The sequence below is a fragment of the Alligator mississippiensis genome, chromosome 2 (genome assembly GCF_030867095.1).
Source record: "Alligator mississippiensis isolate rAllMis1 chromosome 2, rAllMis1, whole genome shotgun sequence".
Lineage (NCBI taxonomy): Eukaryota > Metazoa > Chordata > Crocodylia > Alligatoridae > Alligator > Alligator mississippiensis.
Genome location: NC_081825.1, coordinates 213,827,361 through 213,855,021, shown reverse-complemented (window position 1 = coordinate 213,855,021; position 27,661 = coordinate 213,827,361). Strand labels below are relative to the sequence as shown.

General features: G+C 40.7%; 1 protein-coding gene across 1 annotated transcript in view; it reads left to right on the top strand.

Moving 5' to 3' along the window:
* Nucleotides 1-308: 308 nt before the first annotated feature.
* Nucleotides 309-27,661, top strand: part of NAV2 (neuron navigator 2) — a 417,342-nt gene continuing 389,989 nt past the window's right edge. The window contains exon 1 of the mRNA XM_059722729.1: nucleotides 309-1,432. Coding sequence (XP_059578712.1) covers nucleotides 1,175-1,432 — 258 coding nt within the window. The 5' untranslated portion in view covers nucleotides 309-1,174. The remainder of the gene's footprint in view (nucleotides 1,433-27,661) is intronic.

Below are 27,661 nucleotides of genomic sequence, written 5' to 3'. Positions count from 1 at the left end.
TCTCTAAATGGGTAGGAAACTCCCTCTGTGCAGCCTGTAACGCATCCTTGCTGTTAGTGAAGTGCAGTAAGTGCTGCAGCAGAGCTGTTACAGATCCTGCTTTGTACTTGAGCACAGTCATGGAGTTTCCTGCCAGTTGAAGCCACTCCTCTTTTGCAGAGATATTTTGTTTCTGATTTGAGTCCAGAGGACCAATCAGGGGGCCGCACTGTTTTACTGTACTGTCAGATTGCAACCTTCTCCTCCACCAGCTAATCTCTGTAGCCTTCTTTGGTGTAGGAGCAGCAGGCTGCCTCGAACACACACGGTATTTTAGCAGTTCAGTGCTGAAACCTGTTTCAGGGCTGATGTTTAAAATGAGGTGGTGGCTGCTTTCCCTCCTCTTTGACAGCTGAATTTTTCCTCAAGGTTTGATGATCAGCACTGGAGGAGCCAGGGAATTTTGTTACAACTGGCATTCTTTTTTTATTATCATTTAAATGTCATCCATGGACATTTCTCCTTCTGCTTCAGCATCATTGTCTTGCTCACAGATATTAAGACTAAGAAGCTTGATTCTCTAAGGCTCATATCCAAGGGCATCAGTCATTAACACACTGAGCTACATCTGCTTCTTGGCTAAGACTGAAGAAAAGACATCTTAAGCTGGAAATCCTGCCTGCTCTCTCTGCCTTTCTCTGTGTCTCTAGCACGCACTCGCGCGCACACACACACACAGAGGCACAGAACAGGAGGCATATACTGCAGCAGGTCCTTTTTTTTATTCCAAAAGGCTGCCTCACTTTGGAGATGCGGTGACAAGATAATGAAGTAAAAGTCTCCTATTGCAAGGAAGAAAATTATAGGAGTCAGCTAGTGAAAGGAAAGAACAAGTTAAATAGCAGTAGCAATAGAAGAGGAAAGGAAGGAAGACAGTGGTTAAGAATTTAAAAAAGAAAATAGAGGAAACAGGTGGAAGGCTGACAAGACGCTGGGAGGTATTTTAAGCTAAACAGTGTCTTTTTCTTTCATTCTTGTATTTGATAAGCAGTTTTTGAAGCATCCAGACCTAAGCAGGGCTGCCTGAGCATAGCAGCTTCCCAAACGTGTCTTTTCTGTCTCCCTGGCTGCTGCTGCTGCTGCTACTACTGTTGCTGCTGCTCACAGAAACGTGTTAGGAAAGCAGAAAGAGAAAATGCCAGCCATCCTGGTAGCCTCCAAAATGAAATCAGGACTACCTAAACCTGTACACAGCGCTGCTCCCATCCTACATGTGCCGACGGCCAGGACCATTCCTCAGCCCTGTTACCTGAAGTTTGGGAACAAGGTGGAGGTCACCAAGCCATCCTATTCCAGCCAGATACCCCTCAAGTCTCCTCCTGGACATGAGAATGCAGGAGATGGACTCCCACCAAGGAAGAATAGCCCTGTAGAAAATGGATTTGATATGCAGGTTAGAAAAAGGGGCATGAGGGGAATATGGGAGGATGCTTTTTCTTTGGAGCATTATAGAATTTTTGGGGGTGGCATTTTGGTTGAGTAGCAGATGGTGGTGGTAGAGGGATATGTTTGTGTGTATTAATGGGGTGTTTTTGGGGTGGCTGGGAGGTTGTGCATTTCCGAGAGCACAAGGTTTGGTAAAGGGCTGATTTTGTCTTTTTTTGTTGGTGGGGCATGGGGTTGGGAGGTCGTTTGCTTTGTATTTGTGCTAGCTTATGTAGTGAGTGTTATTTGTATTTTGCGGGGTTGTGTGTGGGAGGTGGTAGGATGTTGGTTTTGGGGTGCATGCTTTGTATTTTTGGTGGTGGTAATTGTGGTGGGTGTGTTCTGCATTATGTGTTGAACTGTGATGGTGGAATCAATGGGTGTATTTTGTAATTTTGATAGTATGTGTCTTAGAGTACTGGGTATTTCTATGTGTTTTGTATTTGTGTTCATTTGGGGGAGGATTGGGAGGTTTTTTGGGGGCAGTGAACTGCTACATACAGACAGTATGGTATCACTGTCAGATAGTACAGCTGACTGCAATAGTCTTATCTAGGAAATTCATGTCAAGTGGAATTTTCTATCTTTATACTGTGTGTGAATCATAGATACAACTCTTATTTGTAATATGCAATTTACTTGAATACACATCTCTGTTGTTCTCCAAGTATGTTGCTTTCTGTATGGAGAGAAGAAATTACGTTCCTCAGCTCATTTAATTTTAGTCAGCTCACTAACATTTTCAGCATGGATCAGATTGCCTATGTGCTGCTGATGCCCCAATATGCTCAATAGCAGTGTAAGCAGATAGTGTGTGTTAGCATACTACAGCACAAGCAAAGCAGATGGTCTACTGCAGCAAACTGAACTGATTATTACATAGAGGTTGCTGTGTAGCAGTGTGATTATATTTTGAAAACAGCCCTTCACGTTAGGATGTACTTGCCTTCACAGGCATCTGAACCTGGCAGAAGGCAGTACAGCTGCATCGGTGTCGACTTGGAAGATCTTTGCTTTTTATTTATTAATTTTTTCCCCCTCCAGGAATCCTGGGTCATCCCAGCCACCTAGATTTTGCAGTCTGTAGCCTCCTCCTTAGCAATAGCATAGCTGCTGCATTTGGCCTCCTGCCCTGTATTTTAGGGTATGATGCACTCTCTTTGCTTATAGACAGGGTAACGTATCAGGCCAGTCAGATCAGACTAAGCTAACTGTACCAGTTCCTGAGGGAGTGAAAGCAAAAAAAGGAGACTAGCTACTGCTGATGTGAAGGTGGTGATAATAAGCCCACTGACCTTTGCATCAGATAGCATGCACTTACAGGAGAGACAAATGCTATTTCTTTTTATACTTCAGTTTTTCCTTCTAAACCTGAAATGTCATCAGAATCTCAGCATATGTTTTTCTTTCTCTGTCTGAGACGCACCTTGGTTTCTGCATATGATTTTTCAGTCCTGCATAAATGATTATTATTTATATATCACTTCCTATTTAAAATAATAAATTAGGCACAAAGGGGCTGCTCATATCATGCAGCATACATGTAGAAGAGAACAGTATGTTTTTAACCCTAATACAGATGTGAGGCTAAATGCCTCTTTTTTTATATCATGCTGTGGAAAGTTACTTGAGACTGAATTATATATTCTAACAGGGTACAATTTGGGCAAAAAAGGCAGTCCTTATTGATTTTTGGATAATTTATTGTCATATTCAGTGAAAAACATGCTGAACATGTGCTGTTATTGGCGCAGCAGGAAATCTCATCAGATGGCTAGTACATTTTAGGAATGGTCCCTGTATAATTAATATTGAGATTCATTTGGCTCGATCTCTGCTAATCACACATCTTTTATGCTCTGCTTGTTCTTCCCACTCTGGTTCCTAGAGGGCTGTTGCCCCTCGGTACTAATTCAGAGTGGTGGTTTATACTCAGGGATCTCCCCCACTATACAGGTTGTTCCGACCAGATGGCATGTCATCAGCATGAGCATTATCCTCCAAGAAACCTGAAGCTGCATTCAGGTACAGAGGATATTGACTCTTCAGCATCACACCAGAAGTAAAGATCTCTAGAATGTTCCCAGATCCAGCATGAACAGCCATATCCATGGCTATATGTGTATCGTAGGTACTCATTGCCCCCATTACTGTAGTACTGGAGCACCTTGTAATCCTTAATAAATGCACCACGGTGAGGTAGGAGAGTTCCGCTGTCATCATTTTTTGAGACAGGGAATGTAAGGATGATAATCGGGTTGAATAAATACAGGCATACTGTACAATGAATGAGAAAGACAACAACTTTAGTCTTTGAGCAGTAAGCAACCTCTGTGGATCCTCTGTCTATCTCTTACCAACTAATCACCCTAACCAAATGACCAACTAATCACTAGTGTCTCCAACTATCTTACCAACTGAGGGGACCATCTCTCAATTCCCAACCCCTGATGTCTTCCAAGTAAGGGAGTGTCTTAAATAATAACTTCTTTCATTACTGGGAACTAAAACAAAGAGATTAGGGGTCATATTCACAGAGCTAAGCATCACACCACCTAACTTTTGGCCTCCAGCCTGGAATGCACAGCTCTGAGATAGATGTCTTAAATCTCTGTATAATACATAGGTCTCAGAATGGGGTTTATGATATCCTGGCATGCTGATCAGGGAGCAGCTTAAGTCAGCCTTTATGAACCACTGAAGAGAAGGATGTGTCTAAATCTTCCCCTCTTAGATGCCGACCTGTAGATGGGATTTACAGCCTTGAATCTTTTCCCAAATTAGAGCATACTTACTGGGTTAGGTCTTTTAGGAACATTAAAGGATCTTGCTTGTTTCCCAATAGGAGATTCACATGAAATATGCAACAAGCTGCTCAGTCATGTCAAGATTGAGACACTTTTGGCCATGCCCAGAAGCGGAACATGAAGGACTTCTGTAGACGTGCAGCGAGGTTGCTCTGACCTGCTGTAAATCCAGTGTGTTGGGGTAGACTCAATTAATCGAGTCTGCTGGAACACAGAGATTAACGCTATCCATCAGCCTCCAATGTCATGTGTATCAACATCCCCACGCTGAAAAATGGCAGTAGGCCTGTTTAAACTACAGCTCGTTCAATGAGTTTTAGTTCAAAGCACCCTGCCTCCATTTTTCAGCGTGGAGATGCTGATACACGTGATGCTTGGGTGCTTTTAATTAGCGTAGCTCACTAATTAAAGCACCTCCTCTGCCTCCAGGAGCATGTTTATAAATGCCCTAACTGCCTAAGGAGCTTTGGTGGCAAAAACCTAGGCTTAGTCTACATGTTTTGTCATGATCGCCCACTGACATAGCTGTGCCAGAAATCTCCTTTCCCAATCCATTTTGTCAGAATTATAGAGATTCTGTTGTTCAGGCAGGTAGAAAAGCAGAAGTTTCTACCACCATGTTTCCATTAGAGAGCTCCAGCATTACAGCTGTTTTGGCAAAACTATAGTCTCAACAGCCTCATAATGTAGACTGGGTCTCAGGTTTTTACATGATTAGTCAGCACCCAAGTGAGAATTTTAAGGCTAAGAATTTTGGTTTTCAGTATCTAAAATCTACCTAAGTCCACTGAGGATAGCTAAGTCTTTCTGTGGATCTAGTCAGAGATCATCAATCTACAGTCCGTAGCCTGGATCTGGCCTGAAAAAACATTTGATGCAGCCCATAGACATGGGGCTTTGGCGGCATTCAGCAGCACAGGGATTTGGTTGTGGTCACTGCCATAGAAAGAAGAAGCAGCAGCAGACACTTTCCCTATGATGCCAAGTGGAAACACAGGGGTGACAGCTGGGCATCCACCCATTTACCTGCCTCTGCCCCAAACTGGATCATTTTGACCTGCAGCTTTAAAAAAGGTTGCTGACCACTGCTGTATGTGACTTGTCTAGGGCCACACAGGAAACTTGCATGAAGATGCAGGGAGACAGGTTTCCACACTCCCAGACTAACCCCCTTATCCTTCCACTTAAGCAAATTTGTTCAGTCACCCTATACTCAGGAGGTTGCTAGTACACTGAGCAAAGCCATGACAGATGGAGAACACCAGGAGGAAGCTAGCTATGGAATTTTCCCGCCCTGACAGCACTGAGGAGTTACAGCTCCATAGGTGTTTTGATTGGGCCATTGAGGAGGATATATTGAAGCAGCCAAGAGGTTTGGAAAAAGATCTATATAATTATGCCCATTTCCCCAGCTTTTACTACCAGAAAGCAGGTGCACATTGAACCCAATATGCACAGCAGACCTTATTTTGTGTCATATGCCAAAAATCTGAAAATCAAGGCATTTCAAGGGGGAACATAAAATCAGTGGCCACTTTTGAATATTTTGGCCTTATTCTGTTTGCCTTCATTATCATATGTGCAAAATGGGGATAATATCATCTGCTTCCCAGTTTTACCCATAATTAATGTCATATAAAGGAAGGTGTTGTTTAAAGATATTGTTTAAAATCCCACACTTTAGAAAAGCAATGTTTAGTGCATTTTAGAGGCACCTTCCAAAGAAAGCTCCAAAACTCACTTACCTTGACACTGTAAATTGATGCCCCACAGCAGTGGCTTTGTATTTTCACTGATTTGTACATTCCAATCATGTTTCTATGTTGAATTTGTTGCAGAATGAACAATGGTTCTGTCCTTTTGAACTGATACCTAAATTGTCCAATTTGAAACACCAACCCATAAATTCTACCCATATATAGAGAGCACTGTTTTGGAAATATTTAACTGTGTTACCACAGAAACTTCCATGTAACAGATAGCAAGATAGGGATCTGTCATATACAGAATGGCATTCACTAGTTATTGTGTAAAGATTCATTTGTATTTTAGGAACTGCTGTTTTTACTAGCGTCTTAAGATGGAAATCTCTGTGGATTTAAATTATTTTGGGGGTACTGCAGGTACAGACAGTATGTCAAATGTTCTGTAATGAGACTGAGGAAACAAATGTTGACTCAACATGTTATAACTTTGTTGTACTGTTTAGGAATACTAGTTAGCTATAAAATATGGCTCTCGATTTAATTATTTTGCTCTTGTGTTGTCCTCTCTTAATTCTATGGAGAGAACATATGAAGTACCTATCTGCCATTGTCTGATAAATCACAGTAATCACAAAAAAATAGGGTTGGCAAGGATCAGACAAGGTCATTTAGTCCACCCTGTTGCTCTGAGTCAGAACTAAGGTTCAAGATCAAGTCCATTCAATGACTCTTCAACAACCCAAAATAGCTTGTTCCAGTGCTTAAATATGTTTGTATTTCAATAGCTTCTCTTGTTGCAAACCAAGGGTAAACATGAAGAATAGGTGAACTGCCTCTCTTTTACATGTTTGAAGACTCCCATCATGATTTCCCTTAATCTGCCCTTTTCTGGACTTTACAAATACAATTTAAAAATGTTTCCCCCATGGGATTTATAAAACTCTTATTCTTTTTGCTCCCTGAACTGTCTTCAAAGTGTTCAAAACTGAACACAGTACTTCATTTGGGGTTCATCCAATGCCAAGAAGAGCCACCAATATTTTACATAGACACTACTGTTATTACACCACAGAACGAGTTTCGCCTTTTTGTAGCAACATCACCTTGTTCGTTCATATTCAGTTTCTTCTTCATTGTAATCCCTGTACCCTTTTGTGCAATACTCTGTTTTGCTTTTCCACAGTTAATTTTTTCCTTCTTAAGTGTAGTACAGGAAATTCAAGAAAGATATGCTTAATCTTACTGAAATACTTTCATCCAATTTATCAAGATGGTTTTGAATTCTAATCCTGTTCTCTGTATTGTTGTAGTTCCTTCCCGGGTTCTGTCACCCTCGGATTTTGTAAGTGTACTCTCTGTTCCATCCTCCAAATCAACTAATGGAACTATTGACTAGTACTGGACCCAGGACAGACAACTGAAGTAGTCTTACTATGTTTTCTAAGTATGAACTTACTATATCCTTCTACCTTGACAGGTAGGCACAGGTAACTACCCTTTCATATGCATTTTTTGGAGTCAGTTGTACACCTACTGTTAAAGTAGACCTTATTTTTTGGCTTGCTTCCAAGAATTCCATGTGAATCTGTGTCAAGAGACTTAGCAATATCAAGATTTATCACTTCTCTTGTTTCTTACCTATTATGGAGGTTTCCCCATGAAAATAAAGAAAGTGGATTGGTTTGACATAATTTCTTCTTGACTTCTCCCTGCTGGATGTTTCTTTTCATTCTCTTGGGGTATATAAATCTCTTATTAAACAATTTATTCCAACATTTTTTAAAAGTTAGGCTGATTGTCTTATAATTCCCTGCTTCTTCTTTTTTTCCCTTTGTTAAAATATAGGTACTAGATTTTCCCATCTTCAGTCCTCTGAGATATCACCTATCCTTAGTGACTTCTCAAAAATAATTGCTAATGGTTCAGAGATTACTTCAGCTAGTTCCTTAAATACTCTAGTGTAAATTTTATCAGGCTTTGCTGACTTGAATACATCTAACTTAACTAAATATTTTTTAACCTGTCCCCCGTTCCTTTCTGGCTTGTGTTCAAAGCTGCTAGTTAAAAGTGTGTGAAACATATATTCAAAAATAACCTTTTTTCGTGGAGTCTGAACCAAAAAAAGATATTAAACATTTCAGCCTTCTGTGTCATTTATTACTCTCCTTTCCCATTAAGCAATGGACCTTCATCTTTTTTGTTTTTCTGTTATATTTATAGAATATTTTTCTTATTGCCTTTTATGTCCTTTGTTTATTGGTAATTCAGTTTGCACCTTTGTCTCTCTGATTCTGCCATTTTGCCTATGACTTCTGACTCAAAAGGCTGAAGAGAAGATAAAATAATACAAGATAGAACAGGGGCAGGCAATTAGTTTGGGCAGAGGACTGCTTAATAAGTTTTGCAAACTGTTGGGGACTGCATAGGTACCCTGCCCCTTGACAGTTGCCCTGCCCCCTGGTCACCACATGGGACCAGAAGTCCTGCCCCCAAGCTCCTGACCTTTGCCACCACAAGTCCCTCTCCTTGCTGTCCTCTCCCCCTCCCCCATACTCCTTTTGGGACGGGGGGTTGCCATCTTAGAACCAGAAAAAACTCAAATCATATGCTAAAACATATGCTGCAACTCCACTCCCTATCTGCTGCCCTGAGCGAGCAAGAGTCTCGCCCAGAAGCTGCTGGCTGGGCTAAGCCCTTCTGCCCAAGAGGGTGGGAGCAAAGTCCAGTAGGGTATGTTTGGGGGTTGTACGCATGGGTGGCTAGGATGGAGGGGGTGCAAGTCATTGGGGGCACCATGGGCTGGAAGAAAGTGATTGACAGGCCAGATCCAGCCCGCAACTATGAGAGATCCTGCCCAGAGGCTGCTAACATCCCCTGAACAGCTCTAATCTCTTTTTGTGCTGAATGGAGACAATGCAGAAATCTAGCCCCCTACCTCTTCAAGGGGCATATTTTTCCACCATGTTATGAAGCAGGTATAAAATCCCATGCTCAATATTATGAGATTGATCATGGAATAAAGTACACAAAAGTAAGGAGAGTGGCTAGTCAGCATGTGGAAAAGGCACATAGAAATATACCCTCATTTGCTTACCCTCATTTGCTTTCTTTCTGCAGTTTAGAACACAAGTGAAGTTGTGATGCTTAAAATAAGCTAGATATAAACAGCAAGTGAAAAATATGTCCATAAATATTCTGGAGTAATAAGCTTGATTTCTGTGCTATTTTTGTATATTCATGCTTAGCTCTATGTCCTTGTTTTAATTTTTTTGTGATTTCTTTTTGATTTTCAGGTCATTAAAGTGCTCCTGATACAGCCATACTGTTCTTTTACTATGTTTCCCATCTCTCTTCCTTGTTAACTTAATTTTTCATTGTGCATTTTAGTACTTCCAGGTATTCTGAACTCTGTTTTCCTTAAGAATTCCTTCCCAAGAGAACAAGTTTTGCTCTTATATATGTTCCAGTTAAGACCCACTTAAATCCCTCCTCACTAGGTTGGCGAGTCAAGTGTCCTAGCGTATTCTTCCATTTCTTTGTCTCATCGCCTCTGTCTCTGTCCAGGACCCTTCTTTCATGAGATGAGGTCAAGGAGACCAAAGCTCTTTTGTAGACGGATACCCTGAACTAGATACTATTCTTACCTGTTCAAGTTCATGAAAATCCACTAATGTATCTATTTTTGTAACACACCATCACATGACCTTTGCAACTGAGTCACAAAAAACAGGAAGGAGGACCCACCCCCTTTTTGTAGTAACAGTTTTTCAAAGGCATGGTGGAATATAATCACACTTAGATGCTTAAAACCACTTATTTGTCTAACAGGTGCAATATACTTTGATTCCATCTGTGTGCTGTGCTGTCAAGTATTTGCCTTTAGATGTGTCTATCTCTTCCTGGACCTTTGCCCTCCATTGGAAAGACTCATGAGAAGACCAGCTTGACTTGTGTTCCTTACAGCCTTATAGCTGCTTCTGATACCTGACAGTACTGATAAAAATCCGCATAGGTGAGCAGTATGGGATAGCATTCAGAGGGCCAGATGAGTCTTGGCAACCTGTCTGCAATGACATGAATTTATGTTTCCTGTATGCAGCCTTCCTCCTGAGCTTTTGGGTCATGTTGGCAGATGGAGGCTTCTATCTTTATCAGAAGGGAGTCTCCAATCACCACCACCCTTTGACTCATTTTGTTGCAGATAGTGGCCTTGAGGCATCAGTTCTTTTTTCCTGCACATTCCAGTCCAGTCCTTCTTTATGAATGCACGGAAGTGGTTGATTGTAGTGGATGGGGGACCTGAGCATGGATTGAAGCACTGTCTGGTGCCCAAGGTATCCAAATGACAGTCTCTCCCTGTGGAGCATCTAGTTCTTCTCCCTCCCCCGATGCCCCTGTTATAGTCTAGCCCTAGCTTCCTCAGACCCAGAAATCACTGATTATGCTTGGATATCCTGGTGTTTTCCATCGGACCCTATCTTCTTCTGCAGCTCAACACATACCCAGTTGTTTCATTTGCTAAGACAGTAACATGCAGACCACATTCCCAGAAGGTCTTGGATAGAGGCCTCACAGGTTCTGGCAGAAGAGGAACCACCAGCAGTGTTGGTGATCTGCTGCTTTCTACCAGTAATGATGTATTTGTCACAGGCTTTCAAAGTCTAGCTCTCTTTGCTGGTGAGCAAAGCTAGTTTAGTCCCTTGGTCTCAGGTGCCTTAGTTCTTTAGCCATTACCATCCCACATGAACATTTATAGTTCAGACACTATTGCTTATTATAATGTTTCTTTAGTAATTTTATCAAAGTCAATGTATAGCTCCACATCATCTTCTCACTGATCAAAAAACTTGATAAAGAGAAGAAATTTTGTCAATGAGAAATTAATCTCCAATACATATTTATAAAAACAGCCATTGTTGTGTGTGACACTTTCCACTGTCACAATATAGTCATCTTGTAGAATAGCAAAAATTAAGGAAATCTTTGTATTGAGATCAAATTTTGAACTTAAATATGTGCATAAGCATCTCAGTGATGCTAGTTAAATTGCCTGGATATACCTGATGATAGGTTTGGGCCACAGTTAGCACTAACACTATGCTGAGACAAGCATAATGAGTAATGCTTAGAAACAGAATCAGACACAATGGAGGTGACTGCTTTGGAGGAAACAAAAAATCAATATTTTTTTACTGTGTGTAAAATGAAAAAAGAAAACTAATTAGAAAAGAAATATTATTGCCAGACTTTTTCTAGAGAAATTGCCAGCTTTGGTGTAAAAATAACCAAGAAATAACAACTCCGATTTATTTAAGCACACATTTAGCTTAAAAGCACTGACTTCGATGCAACCACTCACATCATTAAAGTTAGACATACACTTAAATACTTTCTTGAAACACCAGGCAAAATTATCATTATTATTTTCTTTCTGAGAGATTTCCCACTAACTTTGGTCACAAAGAGAACCAATAAATAGAAGCTGTTATATATTCCTAGCCAAACTGTACCTTAATTGTGCTTATGCTAACAATTTTGATAGCACTTGAATAAGTACATGTTAATGAATACCAAATTACAATGTAATACTCCAGGAATTATTTGTCACCACAAAGAAACCAAGAAAACAATTAATAATTACTTTTTACAGTGATTAGCAGAAGGCATATTAATGATTTATTGCCAAGTGCAAAGGTCTTGGGCATTTATATTGAAGCTGAAAGATTTACAAAGAGCTGAACTCATATACTTCTTTTGTTGTCTTTAGAAACCACAAAATGCCCCTTGCTCTCAATGTCCAGTTCCATTTTCAGTCACTGCTAGTTCTCTATCTATTATAGGGATGATGAAGAAAGTACTCATCATGACTTCCATTGTGATTGCAGTAAAATTGAGGCAGGCCTTCAAAATGCCAGTAATTCAGCAGGTTACCATAAACATATACTGCCCTCAGCAAAACCATTCTCTTGTGTGGAAATACCCAGATTGGGATTTCAAAAAGCACCTAATGTTGCTTAACTTTACACCCATTGAATTCAATTGAATTTTACCTTTTGACTTGTGGGGAAGATTTAAGCCTGTGGTGAGTGGTTTTTTTTAATCTCTTGAGATAAACATCTCTTTTTACATTCCACTTTCCATCTATTTGTGCTATTTCTAGGACTCTATTACCGTAGTATCTTCATGTTTCAGTACCTTTAATACATTTATCCTTGCAGTACTTCTTGGAGGTAGGGTGGCCTAGTATCCTCATTTTACACAAACAGAACTGAGACATGGAGAGGGTAAAAAAGACTGGCTGAAGGTCCTGTGGGAAGTCTGTCTATGGTGAGCATGGAGTTGAGCTCAGGTCTCTCCACCCCCTGGTTATTCCTCGACCACTGGAGCATCTTTTACTCTTTCTGGTTTAATTCAATTAAATAAGCTTATGTATATGAACATAAGAGTTTAAGAATTGCCATTTACTGGGTCAGACTATAGGTCCATCTTGCCCAGTCTCCAGTCACACAGTGACAGACAGCCGATGCTAAAAGGGAATGTGAACTGGGTACAACCAGGGTTGTTTTCTCAATCACTGCTCCTCTCTCACTTACAGCCTCTAGTATTTAAGGTCTAGGAAGTTCTGATTCAGAGGCTGTACCCTTAACACCCACGCTTAGTAGGTGCTGATGTCCTTTTTATCCAATCTCTTTTTGAATCTGGCTAAACTGTTAGTTTCCACATCAACAGTCTTCTGACACTTTCTCAACAACTCTGAGTAGCGCTGGAGATGATATTTCCTTTCAAAAGCAATGAGATCACCTGCAGCAGGTAAACGGCATTGGAGAGTAGCATCCTTCTTTGCAAGTTATATTTGAAGTATTGAATGTATGAACTTGCCTCAATTTTTTATAAGTCTTCTCCTCTTGACAAAAGATACGTTTTCCCCAAGAGATCGCAGCAATGGCACTTCTAGACAAGTAACTGCTTTGTGGCTCTTGGGAACTTGATGCAGAATATGCATATGCAGTTGATGGTCTTGCAGCTGCAGCACTGGTATCTTTCTCATACTTCTTTTCCAGTCTCTTAATGTGGTCTGCATTTATGAACTGGCCATAATATGTTGCATGATAAAGAATATGACATGCATCTGCCTCCATGTTCATAGACTGTATCTGGTCCAATGTATTGATGAATCGATGAACATTATATTTCTTCTGTTTGGATGCAGATTCCAGGAGGTGATGCAGACCTTGTTCTGTTGCCTGATGTGCTTTCTCCTGTTTTTTCACTACGTTTACCATACTCTTCTTGGCATATAAAGCATTTGCACCAATCAATTTTTAATTCTCTTCACCTTTGCTTTTGTAAAACAGTCATTGGCTCCATCTTCAGTGTTCAGCCTGAAAATATAGAAGGCACATTATATTCTATGGATGTGCAATTATATTTCATTTTCCAGAAAAAAATGTTGTTTAAAGAAAAACATTCTTAAGAAAAGCACTAGCCAATATATATTAATGTCAGAAACACACAGATTGCTGTAATCCATCTCAATATTAATTCCTGCAGTAGAGAGATGGATTTTCTGGTCAAGGAAATGTTCCCTTTAAAAAAACCCAAAAATGTGCACATTGTAATAAAAACTTTGTGCAAACATAATTTTTAAGGCCTTTTCTAAGATCTATGTTTAGATTAATCTGGTGGCAATGAGTCCCACACTTTAATGATATAATGTGTGAAAAAGAACTTCCTTTTTTAGTCTTAAACTTACTACCTCTTTTCATTTTGTGACCCCCGTGGTTCTTGTATTGTAAATAGTAAATAATATATCCTTATTTAATTTCTCTTCACCATTTAGTAATTTGTAAACCTCCCCCTGAAGCATCTCCTTTCTAAACTGAATAGGCCTAGCCTCTTTGGTCTCTTTTCATATGGAAGCCCCTCCATACCACTGTTTATCCTTGGTGCCCTTCTCTAGTTGTTCTATAACCTTTCTGAGGTGTGGGGACCAGAACTGGGCACAGTATTCAAGGTGTGAATGCACCATGGATTTATAAGGGACCATAATGATACTTTCCATTTTGTTTACAATTCCCCTCTTAATAATTCCTAACATTTGGTTTTGCCTTTCTGATGGCTGCTGAGCACTGAGACAATGTTTTTAGCGAACTGTCCACAATAACTCCCAGATCCTTTTCCTGTGTGGTAACAGCTAATGTGGAGCCCACCATGCTCTTTTTGTATTCTCACTGCCCTGAAAGCACCTGTTTTCTATTTTTCCCCCTGCCTACTCTATTTTTCCCCATGACTAAAGTCCTATAGCATTTGTGTTGTCCCTAGCATTTATTGCAGTCTTTGCTACTTACTGTGTTAGCCATTCTTGTGTACTACAAGGCTTATTCTGATCTATATGGAGCCGCTGTGCTCAAATCCAGCAATTGTTTCCAAGAATAATTTCCTCTTAGTTGTTGCTCTCTTTGCCTGCTTGTACACCTCAGTGTACTGTCTGTCTTTCTACCTGCAGGGTACATTGTTCTGGCAGATTTTAAGGGTTTCTTAGATCTTTTACTCATTCTATAATCTATAAAATGTCTTTGCTTAAAAGAATGATTTTTGCTTTTTCTAATTCATTTACTCTTCATACCTTCTAATTTATACTTGTTTGCACTAAATTCATAAGCCACTTATCTACACATGTACCTTATCTTTCTAGCTGTATCTCTGCTTTCATTTCACTGTTACCTGATCGTCATAGTCTAGTAATGTTTGCAGATGGATAAGATCCTTTTAATGTGTGTACAATGAGTGTGTGAAGGTGAGGTAGCTCAGAAATAAGGAGCATTTTGCGTGTACCAGAGCATCAACCCGACTAGTCTGATATCCTATATAAGTACTCCTAGCAGTCTAATACCTTGCCAATCCAGTGCATAGATACTGTGGTAAAATAGCATCCTGTGCTCTCCCACAAAATGCTTCCATTAAAAATAAGCCAATGCTTCCATTAAAAACATCACAATGGCACACACAGTAGATACGGTCAGGGGTAAAAAGGCTGTAGTTGTGAGCATAGCTGGTTTCTTTTATATTCCCATTGTCTCAGACCCCTAAGACTATCACCTTTTGATACAACTCTAGAAAACGCACATCAAACTTAAAATAATTTACGTAAAACTTGTCACTAAATTAAGGGAGGAAATTGATGAAACAGGATTTTGTCTTTTCACCACCTACATACCAAGATAATAGGTACCTAGAAGGTACCAGAAGGAACGAGGCCTCAGAATGTCCTATTTTTCTATTCTGATAAAGTTTGAAATGCCCAATCACTCAATTTTTTTGTGATCTTTGTATGGAAGAGAACTGAACTGGAAGTATTTATTGCTTCCCCCTAATTTTGTTGAAGGGGTTAATAGCACTCAATTCCAAGTGAGAGACACTACAGATTTTTTGGATTGAAAAATCCTACACTGAGTCTCTTCTATGAACCCAGAGTTGGTTTTATTCATAGTTATTTGCTAGTGAGCAGTTTGTTGAACATCTTAGTGTACTCCATAAACTCAGTCTCCAGATTATTAATCTGGAAGTGAGATAATATCTCATTTACATTGATTTAGTATTTTAATGGTCTTAGCCTATAGGTGCCTTTTACTGTTTTTTTCTACCAAATTGGGCCAAATTGGGTTTATTGATATCAACAATTAGTTTGTTGTTAAACTTCCTAAATTTATAATATGAAAACAGTACCATAGGAGACCTTAAGAAAATCCTATTTTGACTAGTTCAGCTGTTGGACCTTCAATGGTACATGACCTTTTCCATTACTCCATTTTTTTTCATTCTGGTTTTTGGCCATCTTACATTTTGGCCAAAGTTTTCACTTTTATTCTGATAGATATCAAGAGATGCTACATTGAAGTCAGTACCCCAAGGGCCTTGCTCTGCTTTCTTTTGTTTCCATGACTGATATAAATATGCCAGACTTACATTTGGGTAAGAGTACAATTTAGCCCATTGACATCAGTTTTCTTTTTTCTAGGGCTGAATTGTAGAAACACAACCACATACTGATTCATTCCTTGGAGAAGTTTACCTGGCTAAAAATAAACTAGTTAAATATTATTTTTAGAAACATTTATATTTAACTCCTGTAAATTGCTAGGCTCTCTGTGTATTATTAGGCATGAACTGTTGGTACATTTTGTAACAGGAAGCTGCCGGTTTTCCATTCACCAAGAACTGGAATTCAGTCAAGCACTTGTCACTTACTTCCAAGCCTCTAAATTTATCTGAAAATTGTTCTTTCTGAAATAGTTTGTGGAAACATGTTAAGTTTCTATAGTTTTGCAAAGCACAGAGTTGGATATAATTTTGCAAACATAATAATAAAGAGAACATTTAATTAAGCAAATAATAGAAAAAAACAGAGGTTTTTATTTAAATAAGTCTGAGACCCTAGGTTTTGCAAGTCACACCACCTTTTTTTCCCTTGAAAGTATTTTTAGGTGTGTTGCCCTTGGATTACATTTCATCCAGTTCTTGGCTCTGTTTTAGAACTGAAAGCAGCATGTGGGAAAATCATAAAGAAAATATCTATTTCAAAATCTCAGTATTATTGATACCTTATACTGTGATAAATGTCTGTGTCCTATCATAGGTTGTGGGCTTATCAGATCTTGTAAGTCTTTGTTTCTTCCTAAACTTGCTCTGGAACTCTACAATATGCTTAATCTCTTCTCTTGAATTAATCCTTTGACCCCTTTTCCAATTCCCAACTCAGAGTATTTGTTTTTTTTATTGTACACCCTAGTGGTAAAATGGTTTCTCTACTTCTGTGTGTCAGGCAACCTCTGTCTCCCTGTTCAACTCCATTTTACCTCATCCTTCATTGCTGTGGCTCTACCTGCTTATTTCCTACCGGTTGTTCTTTATGTAGTACTTATCTTTTAAACTGTAAGGAGTTTGCAGTAGTGATCTTGTTTGATTATGTTTTGTCAAGCGTTGTATACTTCTTTGGCATCATGTAAGTAGCAAATAGTGACGAGCGCTTGCATAGCTGAAGGAACCTGAAGAAACTAACAGCTCCAGAAAGTACTCATATGCTACTTCCGAAACAGTGGATATCCATGGGTTTTCTGCATTTTCCATGTAGTCAGGGAAACTTGTGGAAGCTGGGAAAGGTAATATCGGTGACTGTCTTTCAACTTTGCTATAGACTTAGTAGATTTTAATTCAGTAGTAATGGTTGGAAGGAGGTATAGTCCTAATTGTGTTTAGTAGGTTCCCAAATTCATGAGTCCTAATTTTGGAGTCAGAAATCCTCCCATTCCCAAGACTGTGGGGCACATCTACATGAGACATTTCCTGCAGAGCTGCCTAATTATCTCTGTAGTAAAGTCCGAACATCTACACATGTGGCTCTATTAGGCTGCAGGAAACTAATGAACTCCACTGCAAGTTAGTATGTGCAAATACAAGTACTGTCCTATGGCGGAGATCTGTAGCGTGCCACAACGCACGGGTAGACGGTGACAGAGCTGGTTGGGGCACAAGGTGGCTTCAGTGCAGGAGCTGCCTGCAGTCTAGCTCCTCACTGGAGCACCCTTGTACTCCAGTCAGCCCCTCTACAGCATGATGAGCCAGGCTGGGGCAGCCTCAGGCTGGCTGAACCCCTGGGGCCCCTGCCAGTTAGGACTGCTTCAACCCAGCTCAATGTGCTGTAGTCCTGGGCACACATTCAAACGCAGTGTCTAGGAGCAATTAACTCTGGTGTGATTGTGTTGGAGTGTACTGCTCCATGCTAATGGCACATGTAGATGCACCTACCAGGTCCGATTTGTTTTTCCTTCAGACATAAAGATAGAACACAGAGGGGAGATAAAGCATTACATTTGACAGGTCCAGCCATTCACTGAGCAGCGATTATGACAGTTGCTAGTCTGAAACTGGGGAGGCACAAAGCAGGCTTTAGGTAACTGTAAAGATCAGGACAGAGAAGTCTCACATAGTCTGGCTCATCTTTCTTCACTATTGGAGTTTCTGGCTGTGCATAGTCAAATAAACACTGTCTCCATCAAAAGAGGTAGTTTGAGTTATTGTACAGCTTCAGAAGCAGTTGCTCACATTGCTGGGAATTCCTATATGAAGTGCTGTTTTGAGGAGAGAGGACTATCAGAGAACCTTCTTGGTCTTCTTGTATCTACTCTCTTGTTTACCTAATCAGTACAGAGCTCGAGAAGCTGCCTATATGGAATCATAAAAAGTTAGGGTTTGAAGGGACCTCAGGAGGTCATCTAGTCGAACTTCCTGCTTAAAGCAGGACCATCCCCAACTAGATTGTTCCAGCCAAAGCTTTGTCTATCCAGGTTTTGAAAACCTCCAAGGGTGGAGCTTCCACCACCTCTCTGGGTAACCTGTTCCAGTGTTTTACTACCCTCCTAGTGAGAAAATTCTTCCTAATATCTACCCTAACCTTCCCTTGCTGCAACTTGGTAGACTGTTGCTCCTTGTTCTGTCATCTGCCACCACTGAGAATAGTCTGCTTCCATCCTCTTTTGAACCTCCCTTCAGGTAGTTGAAGTCTGCTATTCAGTCCCCTCTCAGTCTCCTCTTTTCTAGACTAAATAAGCCGAATTCCCTTAGTGTTTCTTCATAAGTCTTGTCCCCCAGCCCCCTCACCATTTTGTCACCCTCCACTGGATTCTCTCCAATTTGTCCATATCTTTTCTGTCGTAGAATTAATTGTTGATTGATACCAAGACATTGTACTCATTTGCACTATTAAAAATAACCTGTAGGCTAATAGTAGTGGGTTAAACATAGTTTGCGAAAAGATAATTAAAAAAAAAAAGTACAAACTCTCTCTCTTCCGGTACCCTCCTGGTTTGTCTGTTACAGGGCAATTACATTAATTGCCAGAATGAAACTTATCTCTAATTATCCCAGCTTCTTATTTGTGCTTCCTAATCGTGTGATATTCTGATAATTCTGCAAAAAAGCCTGAGCCTGAATTGATTCAATCTTTACAGGTTAGTCTAACCTGGCTAGGCTAAATCAGTTTTGTAACCAGACAGACATCCCAGAAATTCAGGCACATGCCTGCAGTGGCTCAGGCTAGAAGCCAGGGGGCTAGAGCAGCCTTTCCTTCCCTTGCACAGCACTGAGCTGAGCGGGGCATGGCCAGGCCCCGGCAAGATGCTCTGATTAGCCCAGCAGGGAATTGATAAGAGTTTGTCACCCCTAACTCAGTGTTTATTACCCCATTAAGAAAACAACAGAGGGACATTACCAGCTATCCGCTGATTCAGCACCAACCCTAGCCAGCATGTGGTCTGCTAGCTAATACATAGACTCCTCCTCAGCAAGGCAGAGGGGAGGGGGGAATTCCTGCTTAGCAGGGAGTAGTGAGGGGGAGGGGGCAGGGAAGTAGCCCTCATTCTCCGGATTTGCAGTCAGGGAGCAGAGGGGAGGGGCCAGGCCTACTGTGGAGCAGAGAGCGCCACCCAGTCAGAGAGCATGCCGGGATGCTGGGGGAGTCTGATTTATCTTAAACCAGCAACGGGTCTGGGACAGACATTGCATAAACCGGTTTGAGCCAAATTAGTTAAATCTGATACTACATTCAACCAGGTTTATCTCAAACCAGTTTCAGCCATTTTCAGACTGGTTTATGTGCATTGAACATCTGTTCTGTTACAAGTTTAAACCAGTTTCAGATCACTTAAACCAGTTTCTGTGTAATGTCTATCCCTAGCCTTAAAGACCATGCTTTAAAAATGCTTAAAATGGTCTGGTTTAGTTTGATTGCTGACCAGTCAAGAATGAGAGAGGCTGTGCACATTATGGGATTGTCTGTGCTGGTCAGACTGGCTCACTTAGGGCATAAGTGGAAAAGCATTTAACTGGGGTTTTATTGTGGGTGTTAGTTCCCACCTTGTATTCCTCTGTGAGCCACATGAAATGTGCCAGGGTGAAGATCTGGTCATCCCTTTCCATCTTAAAAATCTTAGCCAAAAAACTGGCTGCTGAAAAGCTGGCAATAAGATATGCGTTCTCTAGTTTGGAAAAGGGAGTGGAGAGTTCATGTCCAATTGCTAGGCAACAGGATGCCAGGGGAATGCTAATGAATTTGCTTTAATTTACAAAACAAAACCACTTTGCTTTTTCAAGAGAGGCTGTTGCCTAGGATCCTATTTCCAAGCAATTGGATACAAACTGTCCTCTCCCTTCTCTAAAGCAGGGAAGATTTAACGTCCTTTTGACTTACTAGAGGTGGCAGCTCTTGTGACCCTTTGACATGTATTGTTTTTGACCATGTACTTCAGATATATTATAGAATTTAACCCTTTGACTCCAGACTTATTTGCATGTATGTTCCTGAGAGACTCATGTCTGTCCTTGTCTGTAAATACTCTACAGTTTAGAAAGCATCACAAAGAAATCTCATCTTATCCCCAGGAGAATACAGGGACTTTCTCTCTGGTTGCTTTCCAAAAGAGTTAACTTGTGTAGGAGATAGAAAACTGAGTGGGTATAGGACCATGCTCCTGCATGCAGAATCCCCATTTAAAAAGAGAAACTTCTAATTTTGTGGGAGTGCCCCTGAGAACATGTCTTGAAAAATTCAGGCAGGGGCAGGCTGCCCGTCCATTCAGAAATACCTGCTATTTACAGAAAACAAGTCGGCACTAGGGCTTATTAGCAATGGGCCACCCTTGCAGCAGCAACTTGCATTCTGGTCTGTGGCTAGGGGCAATGGCACACCATTGTGCTTAGTCATTTCTAAAGTGGTGGGTAGGGTAAGAGCCACTAATTGTATTGCTTATCAGTACCATCTACTGGTCAATTCATGCATCTGCAGCCAAGCAATTTCACTTTCTTTCCAGAGGGATTTCACCATACTTTTAGAACTGGAGAATCTCCTTTCTTCAAAGTTCAGAGCAGGAAAAGGAGAAAAAAAATCTATTGTGTCCTAGCAGAGTGGATTCTGCTAGGGTAGAATCACACTCGCACAGCCGAATATAGGGAAATTCAAAGGACAGACCCCAACTGAATGATCTGAGCTGTAGTATCTTTTCCTTACTGAACACTACAGTGGTGATCCTCTTCTCTGATACAGAAGAATTGGTGGTGGTGAGAAGGGAGTGATGAGTGATGCCTTTACTTTTTTCCCCTCACCATCTGTCTCCTACAAGGGCTCTATTCTGAATGATTAGTTTTGGAGGAGCTGTTTTATGAGGCCTGGTGTTCTAGTAGATAAGGTATTGCACTAGGACTACGGGGACCTGAGTTCATTTCCCCACTCTAATGCCAATTCCATGTGTGATCATGGAGAAGCACCTGTGCTTTGGGTCTTATTCTTCCTATCTGAATAAGATGGGTAACATTTCTTCTCCACTTGACAAGTATGTTTATGTTGATGTTTGTCAGGGTATCAAAGGCCAGGTAGTAATATGGATGCTGATCATCCTACATGCTGTACAAACTCTGTAGTGGATATTATGCTATCCATATATACACAGTTTCTGAGAACCTGGTTGTGGTACCTGTGGCATGATTTGTCTGTCAGTCAAGCCAGCAAACTCAGCTTTTTTATTTAGAATTGCTTTTAAATTCCCCTGGTGGAGCAGCTTTGCTGTTCCCCTAGAAAATTAAACCAGATTCAGAGGATCTGAAATAAAAAAAAAACAAATCTGCAAAGTCCTAAAACACTCAGATCAGGGATGCAGCTGTATAACTTCAGGTTTGTGCTGAAGCTTAATCAGTTGGCCACAACTCTTTGAACCAGATAAAAATTGGCCCTCTTTACTGCCTCCTGAGCTGTCTCTTCACAAAGAAGGAATTTGCACTGAATTATGGAATGAGTGGGAGAGAAAATCTCTCTCATCTTCCATTGCAATATATAGGCTAGTGAGAACTGCTTTTTGGTGCAGGGCAGTGGTGCTCAACCTATCCATCCCCACGGGCCAGAGGAGTGATGCAGGGCTGGTTTGCGGGCCTAATTCAGTGTGGGGTTGGTCCACAGGTGTGACCCTGTGCGCCCTTTGCTCCCCTGTGTGGCAGAGCGATGTCTGGGTTTTGCTGTGGCTGTGGGCTCTGGCACTGCAAGTAATCTCTTCCCCCTGCCAAATATATGAACCTGCAAGGAATCCCATGGGACACATCAGGCCCACGGGCAGATGGAGTACATCTGGTCCATCAGAGGTAGCAGCGACTCCAGGCTCTGTCAGTTCTGTGCTGCTAGGTCAGCATTTAAAGTCTGACTAAATGACAGACCCACTTTATTACAAAACCTTGCAGAAGGGACAGATTTGAAGGTTTGTTGTCCCCCTGACTAATCAGTTCATTTTAACTAATTTTGCTATGCTGCTTAACAGTTTATATAAACTCATTTTCAAAGACAAAACCCCAGTCCCTGGCCATCTTACACACATGTAGACTTCAGCCATCACAGGAGTGAAGGAAGTGCCCCTTAAATCAGAATTGTAAATGTCACTGCAGTATTTCTCCCTAAGTGCTTGTGCTCCCTTCTCCTTTTATTTTCTATAGTGGCTGAGGTGGCAGGTTTGGGTTTGGTCAGTGCTTCACATCATCTATAACATTGCTGTTAAATGCTAACCTCAAATGGATGGTAGCTAGGCTAATTTGCATAGTTTAAAATGCCAGCTCAGTTAATGCAGGGTGGCTGGTGTGCACTTAACTCCTTTAGAAGGAGGTTTTATAATACTGAGCAGACTACATTATCCAAGACTGCCCTCTATTTCTTTTTTTAACTATTTGTTCCCCTTCCTCCATCATTAGCCAATAGTTGTGTATTGCAGGCATGTCTATGCTTCAAGGATCTTATCACCTAACTGGTAAATCCTGCAGGGTGATGAACATCAATAAGCAACTCACCTTACAGGATTGAATCCACCTTAATGTGATATGTTGAAAGAAGATGAGGTTCGTCAGCAGTGAGGATATGCATGCAATCCTGAATTTCAGAGATTACTGTTTATTTTCTGTATCCAAAGGCTACAGGCATGGGTCATAACTCCATCATTATGGCATTAGGAAATTCCTTGGTTCTTGGCATTACTGCCAACAGTGATACATTCTGATGGCATGAAGAGCTGAAGGATCAAGGATTTTTTACTTTACCCTGAAATAATTAACACAGATTTAATGAGAGGAGGGTGGTAGCATAATCTTTTAATACTCACCCTCTTTGAAATTGACCTTGTCATGGGCAGATTCTGCATGAGAGATGACTGTGACAAACATAATCTCATTATATCAGAACCTCATAGAACTGGTAACATTTTCTTTCAAGATTTTCTTACCTTCCCAAAACAATTGGCCTCCTGACATGGCATCGAAGTCAGAGTACCCTCTTAATTGAATCGTAAGATTTTTTGCCGTGAAATTAACCTTGACGGAGTAAAGTCCTACCCAAACTCTTTCTCTTCAAGCCCTTTATTATGCAGCAGTATGAATGAGGTACCCAGCTGAGGTTCTTCTGGAGAAAATGGTTAAATGTTGTTGTTACAAAAGTCACTAATCTCAAATTAACTTCACCGAACTAAGGAAGAAACCACATCTTTTCAGTTCCTTTTAAAGTGAGCAAGCCTTTCTAGACAGAACTATACAGTGCTGGTATTTTTATTACACTCTTAAATCTTACAAGGCAGTGCATAATTATTCATTTGGTATCAATGCTGATTTCATTGCACACAGACATATGAAAGTAGTGTCTGTCTGAGAGAAAGGAGAAACCTCCATCATGAAGACTGATTAGTGTCTTCTTGTCCAGAGAATGAAACCTCTAGGCAGGTGACTTCCTATAATTTTCCTTCATGAATGAAGGCAAGATAAAGTGCCCTTCATGGATGAGACAGTCTGTCATTTAGTCTTACCTTGTGGATGCATGAGTAAATTACCTGCTGGTCATTAGTGTGCATGCATGCTGTGGAAGATTACAGCCCCTGCCATACGGTCAAATAATTCATTGTCGTGTAGCATGTACCTGCAGTATTGCTAACTTAAAACCTTGCATATTATCTCATCTAGAAAACAAAAATGGGTTGGGGCATTAAAAAAAAATCATACAAAATTATTTTTGGAGGCAATAAGCACATGTAGGCAGAATTTACCAGTCCTTTAGAAAGGATTGAAACAATTTTGCAAAATATTATACAAGGTTTTGTATGGAATTTCTTGGTGGCTTGTTACATGGGCAAATCTAAGTAAAGTGCTAGTCTGAGACTACCACCCTTCTCTGTGTCACATTTATCTCTATGCTTCTTGAATGGAAGCTGTTTAGCTGACCTTACATTCTTTTATATCTATTCAGTCTCTGAGCAGTGACAAGCTGGTAAATGTATCAATGAACTGTGCCACTGAAACACTTATGTGCTGTCCATTATTACTATTATGTTTTACTTGATTAAGAGGAAAGAGCTTTTTTGTGAAAGTCCTTTTCTCCATGAATATAAATTTTCCAAGGATCTAGCCCTGACTTCCAGCTCTTTGTGTTCTATTTTTATTACTTCTTAACATATTTATTTTTCACTCACCATTTTAGTAAGAATGATGATATGGCCTTTTTTGTGCAGGAGGACAGGAAAACCAAAGGCCTTGTTGCATTGGACACTTAGTACAAGTTAAATCTGTCCAGTATTAAAGTTAGAAAATCTTCTGAGCAGTTGCATGGCAATGTTTACTACTGTCTCTAACATGCATGGTTCACTGATTCTTGGTCCCAGCCCTGGCATGGCACAGGAGTCTTGAACTAACTCTGGTGTGGTGGGGTTTGACTCCCTGGTCTTTGGGCACCCAAGATCTTTCATCTTGGTCCTGGAGGAACCTGACAAGTGAAAGATCCAGGAGTCTTTCTCTGGACATATGTGGCTTTTCTCGTTCCACCTGGAGTCCTGGCAAAGGCTGATGTCACAGCTGGGCGAGGACTGCAAATTGCTTGTATTATCTCCTTAGAGCAGTTCGATGATAGCTGAATGCGTGTTACTTAATATGAACTGGAGAGACTCCTAACATAAAAAGATGTAACTTTTCTATGATACAAGTGCCTTTGGCTCATGTTTTACTGCTTGAACACAGAGGGTGTTTTTAGACATGATCCAGGATGGGGAGAGGATATCTTAATTAGAGCGGCTTCTGAGAGCCGCTCTAATTAAAATGCCTGCAGCCTCTAGTATATTCACCATCCTACGCTTCAAAGTGGTGGCAGGGATGTTTTAACTGAAGTTTGTAGAATGAGCTTTAGTTAAAGCACCCCTGCCACCATTTTGAAATGTGGAGATGCTGAATACATGAGATGCTGGAGCGTTCTGATTAGAGTGCTCCAGCACACTTGATTTAATTGAGTCCGCTCCAACACTTTCTAATCAGAACGCGTCAGAGCACCTGATACCCATAGTTCTTGGTGTTTTAAGTGCATTTAACACGTGCTAAATGTAATGTATGACATGGTCTCAGTTTTACCATGTCTGTCGTCCAAGCCCCTTCACAGGAAATGTAGTAAGACTAGCAAGGTCGCAGCTGGAGTACTGCATCCAATTCTGGGCTCCACAATTCAGGAAGGATGTCTGGAAGCTTGAAAGAGTCCAGAGGAGAGCCATGCACATGATCAGAGGGCAGGAGAATAGGCCTTATGAAGAGAAGCTGTGAGCTATGGGACTCTTCAGCCTGGAAAAGCGCAGGCTCAGGGGGGCCCTGGTGTCTGCCTATAAGTACATAAGAGGTGTGCATCAGGATCTGGGGGAACATCTGTTCACCAGAGCACCCCAAGGGATGACAAGGGCTAATGGTCACAAACTCCTCCAAGACTGTTTTAGGCTAGACATAAGGAAAAACTTCTTTACTGTCCGAGCCCCCAAGGCCGAGAATAGGCTCCCTCCAGAGGTTGTGCAAGCACCTGCTCTGGACTCCTTTAAGAAGCGTTTGGACGCTTATCTTGATGGGATTCTTTGACCCTAGCTGACTTCCTGCCCTTGGGGCAGGGGGCTGGACTTGATGATCTCCCAAGGTCCCTTCCCACCCTAATGTCAATGAAATCTGTGAAATCTAGTGCTGGTGATACCCTTATCTTGGAAGTACCATGTGTTTCTACCCCATTTAAGAGTCTTAAATTTTAAGTAGTAGAGATGAAGGAATAGTCCAGTTGATTACAGCACTAGCTTGGGTCTTGGGAGACCTGTGTTGACCTCTTTCCTTCACCCCAGCCTGCCCATGTGACTTTGGGCAAATCATGTAGTTTCTCAGTGCTGCAGTTCCTCATCTGTAAATTCCCTCACCTCGCAGGGGTGTTGTGAAAATAGATGCATTAGAGATCACAAAATGCATAGCTACTATGGTAACAGGGCCTTTACAAATACCTTAGATACCTCTCAAGCCTTCAATCCTCAGTGTGGAATACTGTCTTCTTGCATCAACTCTGCCTTGAGCTAAGATTTAAATCAAAATAAAGAGGATTTGTTTAAAAATCCTTTCCCATCAAGGATTTATGGATTTTAATAAAGTGTGTAGAGAAACAAGACATGTCACCATTTTTATGCTGAGTAGGGAAAATGAGCTCATCTTTAACCAGAACAGATACTATTATGTTGTCCTATCTCCTGAAAACAACAGTGCATCCTTTAATGTTGAAAATAATTTGAGGAAAAGATAAGAATCTAAGGGTCTGTGCACACAATTTGAGACAGTAATGAGGAGTTTGTGGGCTGTGGGTTACCATCTGCACTCCACTTTGATGCCATCTGCCCACAAGGAGAATATCACCATAGGGGAAAATAGCAGGATGTCCTGCAATTATCTAGCCACATAACCACCAGTTACACATGGCGACATTCTGAGATTTGTAATGAAATCCAAGCCTTTGATAGCATTGATCTGAAAAAGAGAGGATAGGATAAAAACAGAGATCTGTGAAATTTTGGAGGGCTGGGAAGCTGAAGGAGAAGGTTTTCAAAAATTGCCCCATGAATTCACTGGTTGACCATGTTAAGAGAAACACTGTATGTATAGACTATGAATTTATACCATGCAACACTCTAAACTGCAAACTGTTTGTGAAGAGTGGAATTACATTAATTTATGCTGTTCCCACTGCTACTGTGGTTTAAAAATAGCTTCATTTCTAGAATACTGGTGCTACTATATATCAGATCTTGCAGGTTGACTTTGTTTAGCTTTGCAAATTTTTACAGATTGAACACTGAGTGAAACCCCAATTATATGAGCTTTTTACATGCAGGGCCAAGCGGTATTCTGCAATGCATGTTTCCCTTAAAGAGATTGAAAGGAATACGTTTGTCTTTCATTTTAAAAGAACACAGACTTATTACCAGATGCTGTGAGTAGCCAACAAGGCTGTGCTTGAATACCCAGAGAAATGGTTCAGGTTAAAAAGAAAGGAAAATCAGGTTTTTTTAGGTCAGGTTTAATTTTATAGAGCTTGACATACATCACTCAGATGCATAGTCCTCAGAAACATTTACCCTTTGGGGGGCACTTGACTTGTCTTTTGCCACAGTACACAATTATTTTCTGCACTCATAGGGGTTATGAGACAAGCAGAGGAAAATAGTTTGTAATAATTACGTTCAAAATCAATGCTCAGCTTCTCTGTCGTACCCTAAGTGAATTTCCAGTACTTACGGATTACACTTGGAATTGAATAACACATACATTACAACTGGAGGTGGG